This window comes from Eschrichtius robustus, chromosome 17 (assembly GCF_028021215.1).
Source record: "Eschrichtius robustus isolate mEscRob2 chromosome 17, mEscRob2.pri, whole genome shotgun sequence".
In the NCBI taxonomy this organism is placed as follows: domain Eukaryota; kingdom Metazoa; phylum Chordata; class Mammalia; order Artiodactyla; family Eschrichtiidae; genus Eschrichtius; species Eschrichtius robustus.
In genome coordinates this window covers 6,690,036-6,704,843 of record NC_090840.1, presented here as the reverse complement: position 1 = coordinate 6,704,843, position 14,808 = coordinate 6,690,036, and the positions used below count along the sequence as shown (strand labels likewise).

General features: G+C 38.1%; 1 protein-coding gene across 1 annotated transcript in view; it reads left to right on the top strand.

Moving 5' to 3' along the window:
• Positions 1-14,808, top strand: part of TOX (thymocyte selection associated high mobility group box) — a 296,786-nt gene that overhangs the window by 244,480 nt on the left and 37,498 nt on the right. The window contains exon 4 of the mRNA XM_068526067.1: positions 5,889-6,170. Within this exon, the coding sequence (XP_068382168.1) occupies positions 5,889-6,170 (282 nt within the window). The remainder of the gene's footprint in view (positions 1-5,888; positions 6,171-14,808) is intronic.

Below are 14,808 nucleotides of genomic sequence, written 5' to 3'. Positions count from 1 at the left end.
CAAGACGGTATGGTGCTGGCACAGAAACAAATAGAGATCAATGGAACAGGATAGAAAGCCCAGAGATAAACCCACGCACATATGGTCACCTTATCTTTGATAAAGGAGGCAAGAATATACAATGGAGAAAAGACAGTCTCTTCAGTAAGTGGTGCTGGGAAAAGTGGACAGCTACATGTGAAAGAATGAAATTCGAACATTCCCTAACACCATACACAAAGATAAACTCAAAATGGATTAAAGACCTAAATGTAAGGCCAGACACTATAAAACTCTTAGAGGAAAATATAGGCAGAACACTCTATGACATAAATCACAGCAAGATCCTTTTTGACATATCCTAGAGAAATTTCCTAGAGAAATGGAAATAAAAACAAAAATAAACAAATGGGACCTAATGAAACTTCAAAGCTTTTGCACAGCAAAGGAAACCATAAACAAGACAAAAAGACAACCCTCAGAATGGGAGAAAATATTTGCAAATGAAGCAACTGACAAAGGAGTCATCTGCAGAATATACAAGCAGCTCGTGCAGCTCAATATCAAAAAACAAACGACCCAAATCAAAAATGGGCAGAAGACCTAAATAGACATTTCTCCAAAGAAGATATACAGAATGCCAACAAACACATGAAAGGATGCTCAACATCACTAATCATTAAAGAATGCAAATCAAAACTGCAATGAGGTATCACACCAGTCAGAATGGCCATCATCAAAAAATCTACAAACAGTAAATGCTGGAGAGGGTGTGGAGAAAAGGGAACCCTCTTGCTGGTGGGAATGTAAATTGACACAGCCACTATGGAGAACAGTGTGGAGGTTCCTTAAAAAACTAAAGATATAACTACCATATGACCCAGCAATCCCACTACTGGGCATATACCCTGAGAAAACCATAATTCAAAAAGAGTCATGTACCACAATGTTCATTGCAGCACTACTTACAATAGCCAGGACATGGAAGCAACCTAAGTGTCCATCGACAGATGAATGGATAAAGGAGATGTGGCACATATATACAATGGAATATTACTCAGCCATAAAAGGAAATGAAATTGAGTTATTTGTAGTGAGGTGGATGGACCTAGAGTCTGTCATACAGAGTGAAATAAGTCAGAAAGAGAAAAACAAATGCCATATTCTAACACATATATATGGAATCTAAAAAAAAAAAAGGTTCTGAATAACATAGGGGCAGGACAGGAATAAAGACACAGACGTAGAGAATGGACTTGAGGACATGGGGAGGGGGAAGGGTAAGCTGAGACGAAGTGAGAGAGTGGCATGGACATATATACACTACCAAATGTAAAATAGATAGCTCGTGGGAAGCAGCTGCATAGCACAGGGAGATCAGCTCGGTGCTTTGTGACCACCTAGAGGGGTGGGATAGGGAGGGTAGGAGGGAGATGCAAGAAGGAGGGGATATGGGGATATATGTATATGTATAGCTGATTCACTTTGTTATATAGCAGCAACTAACACAACAATGTAAAGCAATTATACTCTAATAAAGATGTTAAAAAAAAAATGGCACCTGGAACAGTTCTTTGCTCAAAAAGATAAAATGTTTTGGGATGATGGAATTATGAAGTTGCCTGGAAAATGGCAGACGGTAGTGGAATTAAAGGGTGAATACGTTGTTCAATAAAGTTCTTAGCGAAAATGAAAAATGTGTCTTTTATTTTTACTTAAAAACTGTAGGCACTTTTTGGCCAACCCAGTATATTCAGGGTTTGGATATGTGAATATGGTAATGGCATCGTGGAATTGTGAAAAGAACACAAATATGTAAAATAAGCTTATTTCTACTTTAATCTTTGTTGGTAGAGAGATCTGAGACCATTTATCCTCCACCATTCTCAATAAACTTGTACAAAACAGCCATTTCTATAGGGCTACCTCAAAGGGGAATTATGAGGCCCAGTAGGTAAAAGTTCTGTGCAAACCACAAATCACCGAGCAAAGTTTTTTTTTTCACTGTTTTTCAAAAGTTCAAACAGCAAATGCTCAGAAAGTGATTGCTGAAAGAGCAGCATAGACAAAGGCACATGTTCAAGGGAGAGAGAGGCAAAGGAAAGCAATTAGTTGGGTTTGGTTGAACAATCAAGTGTGTGAAGGACACTTATAAGGAATAAAGTTCATTTGGAATCTTGAACGGCATGCTGAACAGTTTGGATTCAATTTGGTAGGCAGATATCACCTGGAAGGTTTTGAGTCTGGCTCATAATTTTACAGTACTCTTCGGGGTGGATGTGAAGATATTCTTTTTAGTTAAGTAACTATTGCAAGTGAGGAAGTAATGAAGGCCTGAAAATGCGTGAATGGTGTGGGAGTGAGAGGAAGGGAAGATGGAAGGGGTATTGTAGAGCACACTCAGTGGAACTCACAAGAGTTTGATAGAAAAGGAATGAACCCAAAATTACTAGAACATTTTGAGTAGAAGTGACGGGGAGGATGAAGGTATCATCGAAAGAAATTGGACACAGAGTATGAAATAGTTTTGAGAAAGAAGACCTTGTTCGGTTTTCCAGCAGGGGTGATGTCCAAGTAGTGACATCTAGTAGAGTAGGACCTGGAGTTTGGGCCAGAATTGTACGTTTTCATGTAGAACGTTCCCCATTCACAAAATCATGATGCATCTTAGCTGGATGAAGAAATGTGACTCAAAAACAGAATGTTAGGGAATCATTTAGGGGTGGAAAGTTGTAAGAAGAATAGAAGTCAATGAAGGAGCTGGGAGGAATCAGAACAGCAGTTGAGATTAAGCATGACTTAAGTGAATTATTCACAGTAAATTGAGAATACCGGAGAGTAACAGGAAATAATATTTTGCAAGTTGAAGTTTCGTATTTCACATTAAGACCTGTAGTTAGTCACTATCTTCCTAGAAGGAAACCAGTAATCAGAACATTTGCTTACCTTCATGAGCTGACTAATTATTCTTAGTTTTCAGTAATCAGAGTCCCTCCAGTTTAATTTGCCCCATATTATACATTAGGCAGTGATAAATAGTAAACTGACTTCTATCAAAGCAAGGTGAAATGGAAAAACTCCTCCTAATTCAGAAATGTCACCAGGGGTGTTAAGATCTATTTCTAAGTGCATCTGAGGCCTAAAGAGATGAGTTTGCCCTCTGATTTGTGCTTGCCACCCTCCGCAAAGGAAAATTCTTCTTTGATTCAGTGTTAAAGCTGCTGTCTGCTGGCCTGACACCACTGGTGACACCATATTTTGGACTAATGATGAGTGTGTTGAAGAAGTGGTGCCCTGTTGAGTGCTGTGTGGTCGCGACCCAGATTGATTCCCTACTGCCTCCCACCACGCCCACCTCCTTCTACTAGTAAAACAAAGGTGGAGATAGAATTTTAGTTCTCAGAGATCTACCCACCACACTAATTAGCATGAGAAAACAATAAAAAAGATTACAAAATGGAGGAAGAGATAGGTGCTCTGAAGTGAAATTTGTAGTCGTAAATCTGGAAATTCTGTGTGTAAGTCAGTTTAGAGATCACCTTCTGCAATGTCACGTGAAAACCACAATATGTCTGAAAGAGTGAGAAGTGGGCTCCAGATAGGCTACAACTGTTCATGCTTGTAACTTGGGATTTACGTGACAGAGAAATAAAGATATTAGCTATATACGTTTGGAAAGATAATCTAAAGTATGATTTTGTTAGTAAACATTTTTAATTTGCAGGGCTCTAAAAATGTGTCTTCTCCAAACAGATATGTTTGAATATGCATGTGAGTGCTTTATTTGGTGCAGGGTTGGGAGAGGGAGCTGCCCTGTATAGGACAGTGCCCTTTATGGGCACCCATTACTCTGTGCCCACAGTGAGAGACCAGTTCTACATGCTAAGGGTCTAAGGAAGAACACAGTAGGACCTCAGGGCCTTAGAGTACGGGCCTGAAAGAGACTCAGTGGCACAACTTTATGGATAGCTGTGAAAGCTAGTATTATTTCACAGGGAAGGTCAGATTATGGAAGTTATAGGAACAGTTAAGCAGGAACAAAAACTATTTTAGTAAATGTGAGTGGAGGCAACATGAATGGACTAGATAAAAACCATGGATTGGGGTAGACAATATTGGATGGGTGTTTTTGACTGTCTTTAATTAACTATAACTCTCTCTTTGGGATATGTAGAATATTGCATCAGCTGCTTAATACAGTAGGCAGTATCAAAGACTGGAATTGAGAGATGTAGGTTTTAACTCCAACTGTGTGGTTTGGGGAAGTCACTTAAGATCTCTGGGTTTTAGTCATTTATTTATATATTTATTCAACAGACATTCAAAGCCCCTCAGTCTCCTCTTCTGTAGATTGAGAACGTGTCACTAGGGCCTCTGCAGCGCTAACATATATCACTGAATAGTGATACCTGCTTAATGAGGGGTTTCATAAAAAGGAGAGCTATGAGCTACTTTTGAAGGATTGGAGGAACACGGTTTAAATTATGGGAAAAAGGTTGATTTAAACCAGGAAATCAACGGGTACAAAGCCACAGAGCCAGACTAACCCTTCACCTAGGAGAGCCAGAGTCTAGGATTCCTAGAACCGAGTCTGAAGATGAAGCAGTAGCAAGACTTGGAAAGGTCAAAAGGTGTTGACTAATAAGATGCCTCATGGTGGAGACAGTAAACCTAATACAGGGAACACAGGCAGACACGTCTTCAGTCACCACTCCAGTTTCAGGGAGGTCTAACTAGGTTGGTAAAATGACTAGAGAGCATTGGTAGAAAATGATTTTATTACCAAAAGAAAAGAAAGCCTATGACTAAGTTACTTAATTGACCTTTTCATTATTTCCATGTCATGGTAACATTTGCAGATGGGGTAGTTACTAAGCATTCTGACACTATATGGGTTTTTTTTTTTTTTTTTAATGAAATAGAGAAAGGTAACATTAGTTTTACTTTTTCCATTCCCAAATGTAACATTAACATATATCTCTTCACTGCCCTCCTTTTTTCCATTTGTTTCTTTTTTTCTCTCTCTTGTTTTATAAACCCTCTACCTGCATGAACTCCCCAATGCCCTTCAGAGTGAACAAAACTGAGCTGCTTCTGTAAGCACCACAAAACAGTCCCCATTATTTTAAGTTTGAAAATGCCAGAGAAACATTAAGTGAAACCCACCACACTCTTCTTACAACACATTTGACCTCTAGGTACGTTAAGAACTTCATCCTCCAATGCTTTTAATTCTAATTCTTGCAGAGATGAAATTCACTGCTTGAATTGTAAGAGTGAGTCTCATTAAGGCTAAAAAGCAGTGACCCAGATAGCATAATGGATTAATATGGTGACCTTGCAACTTCAGAGCTTTACTTTCAAATCGGACTGTGTAGTCAATAGTCAGTTAATCAGTTGGTTAATACCAGCCTGTAAATGTTCTGAGTCGGGAAGTTCGTAGATCATTTGGCCAGTATTAGCCTATATAGAAGTAAACTGAGAACCATAGTATGCTTAACTTTCAACACCTTTTTTAAATGATGAGAATCAAAGAAATAGAGTTTCATGAATTACTGTGAATGCTGTAATCACTAATAATTATATAATATTGACACTCTAATAAGCATCAATATTTTGAAACTTACACCATAAATAGCTGTTAATGGTATATGTTTGCATTTCGTTGCAGTATGAAGAAGGACTGTAAATATAATCAACCAGGTCTTGAGTAATGAAATGTGATGTTGACTGAATTCTCAAATTCAGGGTGATATATACTGTTAGGATTATCCTACTCTGAGGGAGGGGGTGGAAATGTGTATAGTTTAGCAGGACATCCTAACGGATTTTTAAAGCCTAGGGAATTTTTAAAAATTTTTCCAGAAACAGGTTTGTGAAAAATTATTCCTCTGCATTTTTTCTTACAGATGCAAGATATACGGAGCCCAGAAGGAAGCCAGTATAGCTCCCATCCTCCGATGGCGGCCATGAGACCAAGGGGTCAGCCTGCAGAGCTCAGGCAGCAGCCAGGCATGATGCAGCACGGCCAGCTGACCACCATCAACCAGTCACAGCTCAGTGCGCAGCTTGGATTGAACATGGGGGGAAGCAGTGTCCCCCACAGCTCGCCGTCTCCTCCCGGAAGCAAGTCTGCAACTCCTTCACCGTCCAGCTCAGTGCATGAGGACGAAGGCGATGATACCTCTAAGGTATGACTAGGTTATTTTGGGGACCAATAGGAAAGGCTTGCTGCCTAAAAAAAACTATTGACTGGCACTTCCCTTGACCTATGGTGGATGCAAGTTATATCGTCCAAATGAGAAACGTTGGTGGGGGACCGAATGGATTAAATCACCTGCTTGTCCAATTGCATTTTTAAGTTCCTAACAAATCCTCTCAGTGCAAATGTATTAAGCATAAAAGTAGGTTGCACCCACACAGTATAGGGTCTGCATAGTGAGTAAGGGAAAATAAATAACCTTGTAGGACTCAGTGTCCAAAATCAAGCTTAATTCACCACTCATTCAAAAATATCTTTCAATTTAACCACTTTATTTTAAGAAGGCAACGTCCCAGGGATATAATGATGGCCCTGTGTGTGTGTGTGTGTTTGTGTGTGTGTTATGGTTAGAGGAATCCTTTGAGATCATCTTATCCAAACATTTCGTATTTAGGGGACTTCCCTGGTGGTGCAGTGGTTAAGAATCCGCCTGCCAATGCAGGGGACATGGGTTCGAGCCCTGGTCTGGGAAGATCCCGCATGCCGCGGAGCAACTAAGCCCATGCACTACAACTACTGAGCCTGCGCTCTAGAGCCCGCGAGCCACAACTGTTGAGCCCACGTGCCTAGAGCCCGTGCTCTGCAACAAAAAGAAGCCACCGCAATGAGAAGCCCGCGCACCGCAACAAAGAGTAGCCCCCACTCGCCTCAACTAGAGAAAGCCCACGCACAGCAACAAAGACCCAACACAGCCAAAAAATAAATAAATTTATTTATTTGTTTAAAAAAAAATTTCATATTTAGGATGAAGAAAAGAAGGACCAGAGATATTAAATGACTCCCTTCCAGAAGAAGGAGCCTAGGTGTTTCATTACCTAGCTCTTGTTAACCCCAGGCCAGTATGGTTGTCTGTCTGTCTATCTGCATCACCTTAAGTTATCTGTATAAAAAGATGGGTCTTAATTGTCCTTATTTTGGAAAATTAGCTACAAAAGGTAGTTAGTTCTTTAAAGTATTCAAGGCAGCCTTTTCAAATGACTGCACCATAACCAAGTACACTCAGTCAAGAGCATCGAAATCATCTTTTTATTGCCTTGGTTATCAGTCAGGCATCTTCCCAGTTTGTCCCAGTGAGAAGGACCCTTGCCTGGTCCCTGTGGAAAACACTGGCGGCCACATGCACATTTCATATTCCTCCTCTTTGTTTAATGTCACTAATGAACTGTCATTTGTGTCGGCCCTTTGTTTTCTTTTCACCTTGTGAGAATTTCGTTTTGGGGAAACAAATGGCAATACCGTGGGATTCTGATCTACATGGTTAACTTAACAATAGTCTTTTAACAATCCAGATAGTGACACATAGATTTATTTAGCCTGATGACAAAGGCAAGGCTGCTGTATTGACTATATTTTATTATTTTCAGTATTTTTGAAGCTCTGGCATGTAGGGCCTTAATCCTGGAAACACTACCAGGGTAGCTAATTCCTAGAGATGGTGAATGACTCCCCTGGGAGTGCATCTTTGATAAACACACCAACCAATCCACAGCCCACACCCCAGTCATCTCCTTTATCAAACTCTCACACACCACGCCAGTACTCCCCGCCGAGTTTCCCCCCAGGGCTAGGTATAGACAACTAGGGACCACCTCTAGAGCCAAGCCCACTGAAACTGTTCAAACATTCCAGTCCTGAGCTTACTCAGTATACCTACCCTGCCTCGCCCCTTCCTTCCCACAAAAACCCCAGTAAAGGCTCTGGGCACGCTCTGCCCTCTCCCGTCTCTGCCTCCTGACGACCCCGCACGGCATGCCAGGCCTCCTGTTTCTAGGTTTGTGTGAGTGTAAACTTCATTCATTTCTTCCATGTCTGCTGTCTACCATCCCTGATGGAAACAAATCCCAGGTACATTTCAGGACAGCTGCACAGGTAGATATCAGCGCCCCTCTACCTGCACAGTATCTCCCTGTCAGTGAGCCAGCCTCTCAAGAAGGAACGTAAAAGGGAGGGAGGAGACTAATTGATATTACATAAATAATGTATTGGGCTAGTAAAAGCCTGACCTTTGGCTGATCACTTAGAGGGCAAAATAAATTTTTAAGAAAATCTATATTATTCTCACGGTGTCTCCAGCTAATGAGCACCTGGTTGTAAATGTGAACACCAAGAATCTGTTTGTGGCCAGTGATTTAGGTATCAAATTATGCGTGGATAATTCAAGTTAAATTTCTAAACACAGATGTTACGTACTATGTTGCAAGGGGAAAAATTAAGGTTCTACTCATAGTAAAGATCAATTTGTACATCTGGATTATATCTTTATCAGTATTCATTGCTGACATTTCAGGAAATTAATGCAAAATTAGCATCTTCTGACAGTAAATTTTATGCAGGATTATTCTTACTTACAATAGCATTTTCCACACTCTTCAATTTATACGAGTAGCAGACTGAGTAGAAACCAGAAATTCATAGAATTAATATTGACAGGTTCTGCCATTTTCTATTGATGCATAAGGTCCATATCTTACAATTTTGCTGAGGCATGGATTTGTATGTTATGAGTTTCCAGGCTAGTATGAAACTTTGCCAGTGAGTATCCTATCCAATCACTTAACATCCATACCTCAAAGTAATGTATAGCTTATTATTAATGATCACGTAAGCATTGTGTAGTGGAATTTATATTCCATAGTTGTATAGTCTTGAATAATCTATGTGTGAAGGCCTAGGGGTGGATTTCTCAAGAATGCCCTCATTAAAATGACTTTTTGTCTACACAAATATTCTCAAATTTATGTTGAGTTTAAGTGCATTTTCCATCTCGAAATCCATCCTCCCATTCCAGCTCTGTGCACTGTCCTTCACCTTCTCTCCAGTACAAAATTCTCCTGCCCATTTATTCAACTTATATTTATTAAATGGCTAAAAAAAGTCCTCTGATGAAAATGCTCAGGCATTCTTCATCACAGCTAATGATTAAACCGGAATTTTCCTTTATGTATGAGCAGGATTTATGTGGAATGTTGTACTGCAACAGCTCCAGTTAAATGTGAAGTAGCGTTAAGTCAAAAGGATCATTTAAATCATTTCTAATGAGATCTAAAAAAAGAATATTTAGTCTCACACCTAAAAAAGAATATTTAGTCTCACACCTGAAAAAGAAGGCTTTAAACCTTCCCTCTTAATACTTTGCGCTCTCTTAAGCAATTGCATATTAATTCCAGTTTATCTAATTGAACAAGTAAATGAAATAACTTTGTTTTGACAGAGAGAAATATTGTAAATACATCAGTAAAATAAATTATCACCTTATAAACACTCCTTATGGTTCTGATTGCTATGGAGCTGTGTTGACAGCCTGAAGTCATAAACTAGACATGCAGTCAAACATCAAAGAAATATAAACTCGGGTAGCTTGTGGTTCTAAGCCTGTAATCCAATATGTGTAATATAACAGACACTTTAAGACACTTAAAGTATCTGGCATTACAACTGTATTTTTAGCACAGTTTTCCCTTTAAGGAAATTATGGGCTAAGAATCACAAGATATATTTTTCCATCCTTTTACTTTCAGCTTCTCTGCTAAAAGTCTTCTTAAGTTTTATATGTCTCTTGTCAGTGGTATATAGTTAAATTTTTACTTTCAAATGAAACTGACTTCATTTACATTCATATAAATACTAAAAAATTTGGGTTTATTTCTCATTTCAGTATTGATATGTTGCTTTCTATTTGTCCCACATGTGTCTATGTTTCTTTTTCTCTTTCTTACCTTCCTTAAGATTGTTCTTACTTTTCTCATTCCAAAATTTCCCATTTTAAGACTGGAAATTTTATAATCTTTCTCTTTATTTAGTAACTACTCCTGACACACAAATGCGTGAAAGTCTAACATTGATCAATATCTTTACCCTTCTTAAATTACTTTAACTCCAAACACCCTCCTTTCAATTTATACTGGAGCAGTTATTGCTGTTGTTTATCTTAATTATAATTTAAATTATAACTTATCTTAAATTTAAATTAAGTGTAATTTTATGAACTCCATGAAATACTATTTTTATTGTCTTTATAGTCTTTTTTCTTTAGATTTATTCACATGTAAAGTTTGTCATCTGACATCATTTTCCCTATGCCTTTAAAATTTTCTCTCGTGAGGATCTATTGGGAACATGATTACCTTAAAAAGTACTTCCACTAGGAGAAGAATTTTAGATTGACAGTGATTCTCTGTTACCATTTTGAAGATGATATATTACTCCATTGAATCCTGATTTTCATTATTGCTTTTGAGAATTCTGCTGCCTCACTGTCTTTCCTTTGAAAGTAATCTGCCTCTATTCTCTGACTAGTTTTAAGATCGTCTCTTGCCTTCGGTGTCCTGCAGCATCATTGTGTAGTATGTGGGTTCCTTTAAATTTATCCCAAATTTAAATATTTCTGTTTTTCATCAGTTCTGGGTATTTTCCAGAAATCTCCTCTACCCTATTCTTGCTCCTTTCTCATTCTGTAATTCTGATAAGATAAATGCTAGACTTTCTCATCCTATCCTCCATGACTCTTTTCTTTCATATTTTCTGTTTCCTTCTTGCTCTGTATTACATTCTGATTAATTTATTTATATCAGTTTCCCAGTTTGTAATTCAATTTTCAACTATATCAAATCTGAAATTAAAGCTGATACATTGAGGTTTTAATTTCAATTATTTTATATTTCTAGTTTTATTTGGTTCTTTCTCAAATCTGTTTGGACTTTTGTTTGTTTGTTTGTTTTTTAGTTGCTTCCTCTTTATCCATAGATTTAATCTTTTTTGTTCTTTAAGCTAATTCCAATACGTGACGCATTTTGGGGTCTGATTCTATTGTTTATTGTTACTGCTGGCTCTTGGTTTTACTGCCTTGTTTCATTTTGCTTTCTTGCTTTTGGAATAGCAGCTGATATTCATTAGAACTTGATGAGAATTCTCTTGGACCTGGTTGGAAAGTGGACTCCTCTAAGGATGATTTGTGTTTGCTTCTGCCAAGCGTCCCAAGCATCTTGGACCATTATGATCTAGAACCGCTTTGGGCTTAAAGTTTTTCAGACCACTCGAGTAGTATGCATTCAGGGTATAAATCCTTACAAAAGCTGGCTTCTGTTTGTGAATTATCACAAAAGATATTCTTCCCCTCTCATTCAGAATCGTCCTTGCGGGTCTCGGGAGGGAACATGCAAGGGAAATCATTTTATTTCACCCTGCACTGAAAGTCTAATTCTTTTGTGTCCTGACTTTTAATAGGAAGCCTCCCGTTAAACATCCCACTGTTTTTGGTCAGCCATGGGCTTTGTCTTCTATCTGCTGTAACTTTGACTCAATTTCACCAGGTTCAGCAGCTGTCTTCAAGATGAAAGCTGGCTGGCTCCAGTACTCTGCTTACTTCTCCGGGTTCCTGCTTTTGCTTACTTTTTTTTGCTCTTAAGAGTTTCTTAGAATTTGCTAGTTCATCACTGCATGTACATTACCATACTGGACAGAAAGAGAAGGGATTTTTTTCTCAAAAAAAATAGGGTGTCACTAGAGCAACAATTAAACAAGCCTTTAGAAAGGTACTTGTTATTTACCACCATTCTGAAGGCTAGGAGGTTCCTGGAATAAAATTTAAATGATAAGCAGACAGGTTTCTATAAACATGAAATGAAATCAAGCCATGTTGGTACCAAATGTCTGGTCACACTGTCTAACATTAGGACAGAATATTTTAAATTGGGATTTTAAAGTCTGGTATTTTCCACATTGAACTGTATTTATTACACAGTTGCTAAACACTTCACATGATATAATATGCATGATACATTTAAGAATTTCTTAAAAGTATCCCAGCAACTAATATGTACTTGTTTATCAAAAATAAAGTATCCCATTGGTTAAGGCTGAACTTAGCAAAGTAGTTCTGGGGAAAATAGTAAAAGTCAGTCGAGCAGCCAGTTAGTACTCGATTCCAAATAATGGTTCCTAAAATCCATTTAAGTAATTAAATTATACTAGGATATAGTATTTTCGAGGTGTATATGTTCTTAGACGATTCATACTCTGGATAATTGAGCGTACTTGATTAAGTCATGGAATAAAACCCAGGTGAGGCTACACGTAGGCACCTGGCATTTTATTCACTGGGACCGTATATTGATAGCTTGTGCATTCTGTGTAAGGCAGGAGAAACCCTCAGTCAAAAATAATAAGAAGTAAACATATTGCCCTAGACAGGCAAATTTAGAAAAGACCAAATGAATCTAACAAAATTGATAAACATAACTAACAGGTGTATATAATTACAATCAAATCTTTTCTTCACTTTAAAGTGATTTTTCTGGACAGTAGCCCAAATTTCTTACCTTATATAAGGCCACTGAGTATTTTTGCTAAACTCATCCTAAAACGAAACTCAGTTATCTTTGGCAGAATCAGGGATCCTTAAAAATGAATTTGTTTTACAAACTGTGATACCGATACAATGCCCTGCACTTGTGAATCATCTCAAGAGTATAACATTTTATATATGGTTTTCTATAATTGATGTTTTGAGTCATTGAGTGTACTGTTATTATTAATGATAATAATAAACCCGATTGTAAAATGAAAGAGGTATTACAGCCTTGCTGATTTCACAGTAACTAGATGACTTACTTTCCATGCTTATTTGAATTTATTCTCATAAGGGGATTTTAGATGGCATAGTTTAGAAAGAAAAGAGAGAATGAATTTAAGTAGCAGAATTTTTCACTTACAGAAACAGTACCATCACAAAAAGTGCTGTGATATGCCCTGTTACTATGGTGAAGATTTGATAATATTTACTTTACATGATAAGAGTTATAAGTGGAGTTCTGTGTTGTTTGTTCAGCCTATTATGCAGATGGTGCTTGATTAAAATCTATTTTAAACTACAGCGATCACTGCAAGTTAGTGTGCATTAAACAGCTTTCCCAGCTCCATTAAAGGCTTTGGGACTGTGGCAGTTTATTTTTAATATGCTTATAGACGTTTCTAACTTCCCCAGGGACATTTCAATATCAGTGATTCTCTTTCCTTGAGACTCTTAACTCCAGTACTCTGTATTCTTAAGAAGTGTTCTCTAAGTAGCACCATTAACACATTGCTTTTTTAAAGTGAAAAATTATTGTTTTCTTGTGATTAATAAGTTAAATACATCACTATAATTAAGCAATAAGACATGCCAGGAGGTGGATTACCGGAAGCCTAAGGACACCCCCTAGGGATTTGGGAAATAAATCTATGTCTACACGCAAGTTACATGAAGCACATGTATCTGTGTAAAGCTTATGTGAGAGTAGTATCTGTATGTATTTGTGTATGTATTTGTTTATTCATGAGTGCTTAAACTGAATATGAAATAAGCCTGTGGGTGATCAAGATTACAGTTAAAGCCTCAAACCAGACATGTTCTTAGTTGCTATGATTTTCATACAACTTTTATACGTGTCTCAAATGTCCTTTTCCTTGTCATTCTAAGCCTCCGCCCACTGCTGTATAATACAGGGCTGGAAATGTGTGATGATCCGCTGCATGTAAGACTCCGAACTGATGCTGTGAGGATGGAAAGGTTAACGGAACCTCGTCCTTACTCCCAGTGTGCTCGTCGTCGTGGGGAGTTTATAGTTTTGCATTATATGGCTCCTTCTGTATTGTAAAGATTATGACGTTGGAATTAAGTTTAACTCTTCGGTCTCAGACCCTAGGAACTCTAGAAATGTTATACACTAAAACAATGTCCAGTACACAATGCTGTACAGTCCTGTACAGTAGCCACAAGTCCTATATGACCATGTACATTTAAATTTGACTAATTAAAATTAAATAAATAAAAAATTCAGTTCCTCAGTTGCTCCAGCACAACATACTCCATAGCCACATGTGGCTAGTGGCTACCCTTTCAAACAGTGCAGAGAACATTTCCATCTTTCCAGAAAATTCCATAAGATAGTGCTGCTCTAGACTGCAGAAGTCAGGGTCTCTTAGAAAATTAGGATGTAAAATTATAAGCTTTCATTCATCTAAGTAAGAATTCAGGATCCATCTAAGTAAGAATTCAGGATCCAGACAACACTCAAAATTAAGATCCAGGCACGTGTTACAAATCCATTTAGCTAATTTTCTCACCACAGTCGTATTTATCATCATTGTGTTCATTCCGAATAGTTGATGGTCAGAAAGGCCAGGTGTCTTTCAAGATACAATCCATTCCTGGCGTGTAAGCGGATCCAAATTATAGCCACATTTCTTTCTTTAGGGAGGCTTTGTATATGAGATATGATCATGTGGTTTTCAAATATGTGATGAAACTACCGCCAGATAGTAGGCCTGACAAATTCCCAGTTCATTATACGGACTCTAAAATAGCAGCTCATTTCTGTACCTTCCCAAACACAGGCAAAATGCAAGATAAAAAATGAGACCCTCACACATCAGGAGGCAACGCCCAGTGTTCACGTGGCAGACAGCCTTCACTTCACAGAGCACTGCCCACCTGCATGGGTGCATTAGACATCAGACCACAGCAAGGAATTTGTATCCCGTTACTGCATCCTAAAAGCAAAGACATTGTACATATCCAGTGAGTCTTT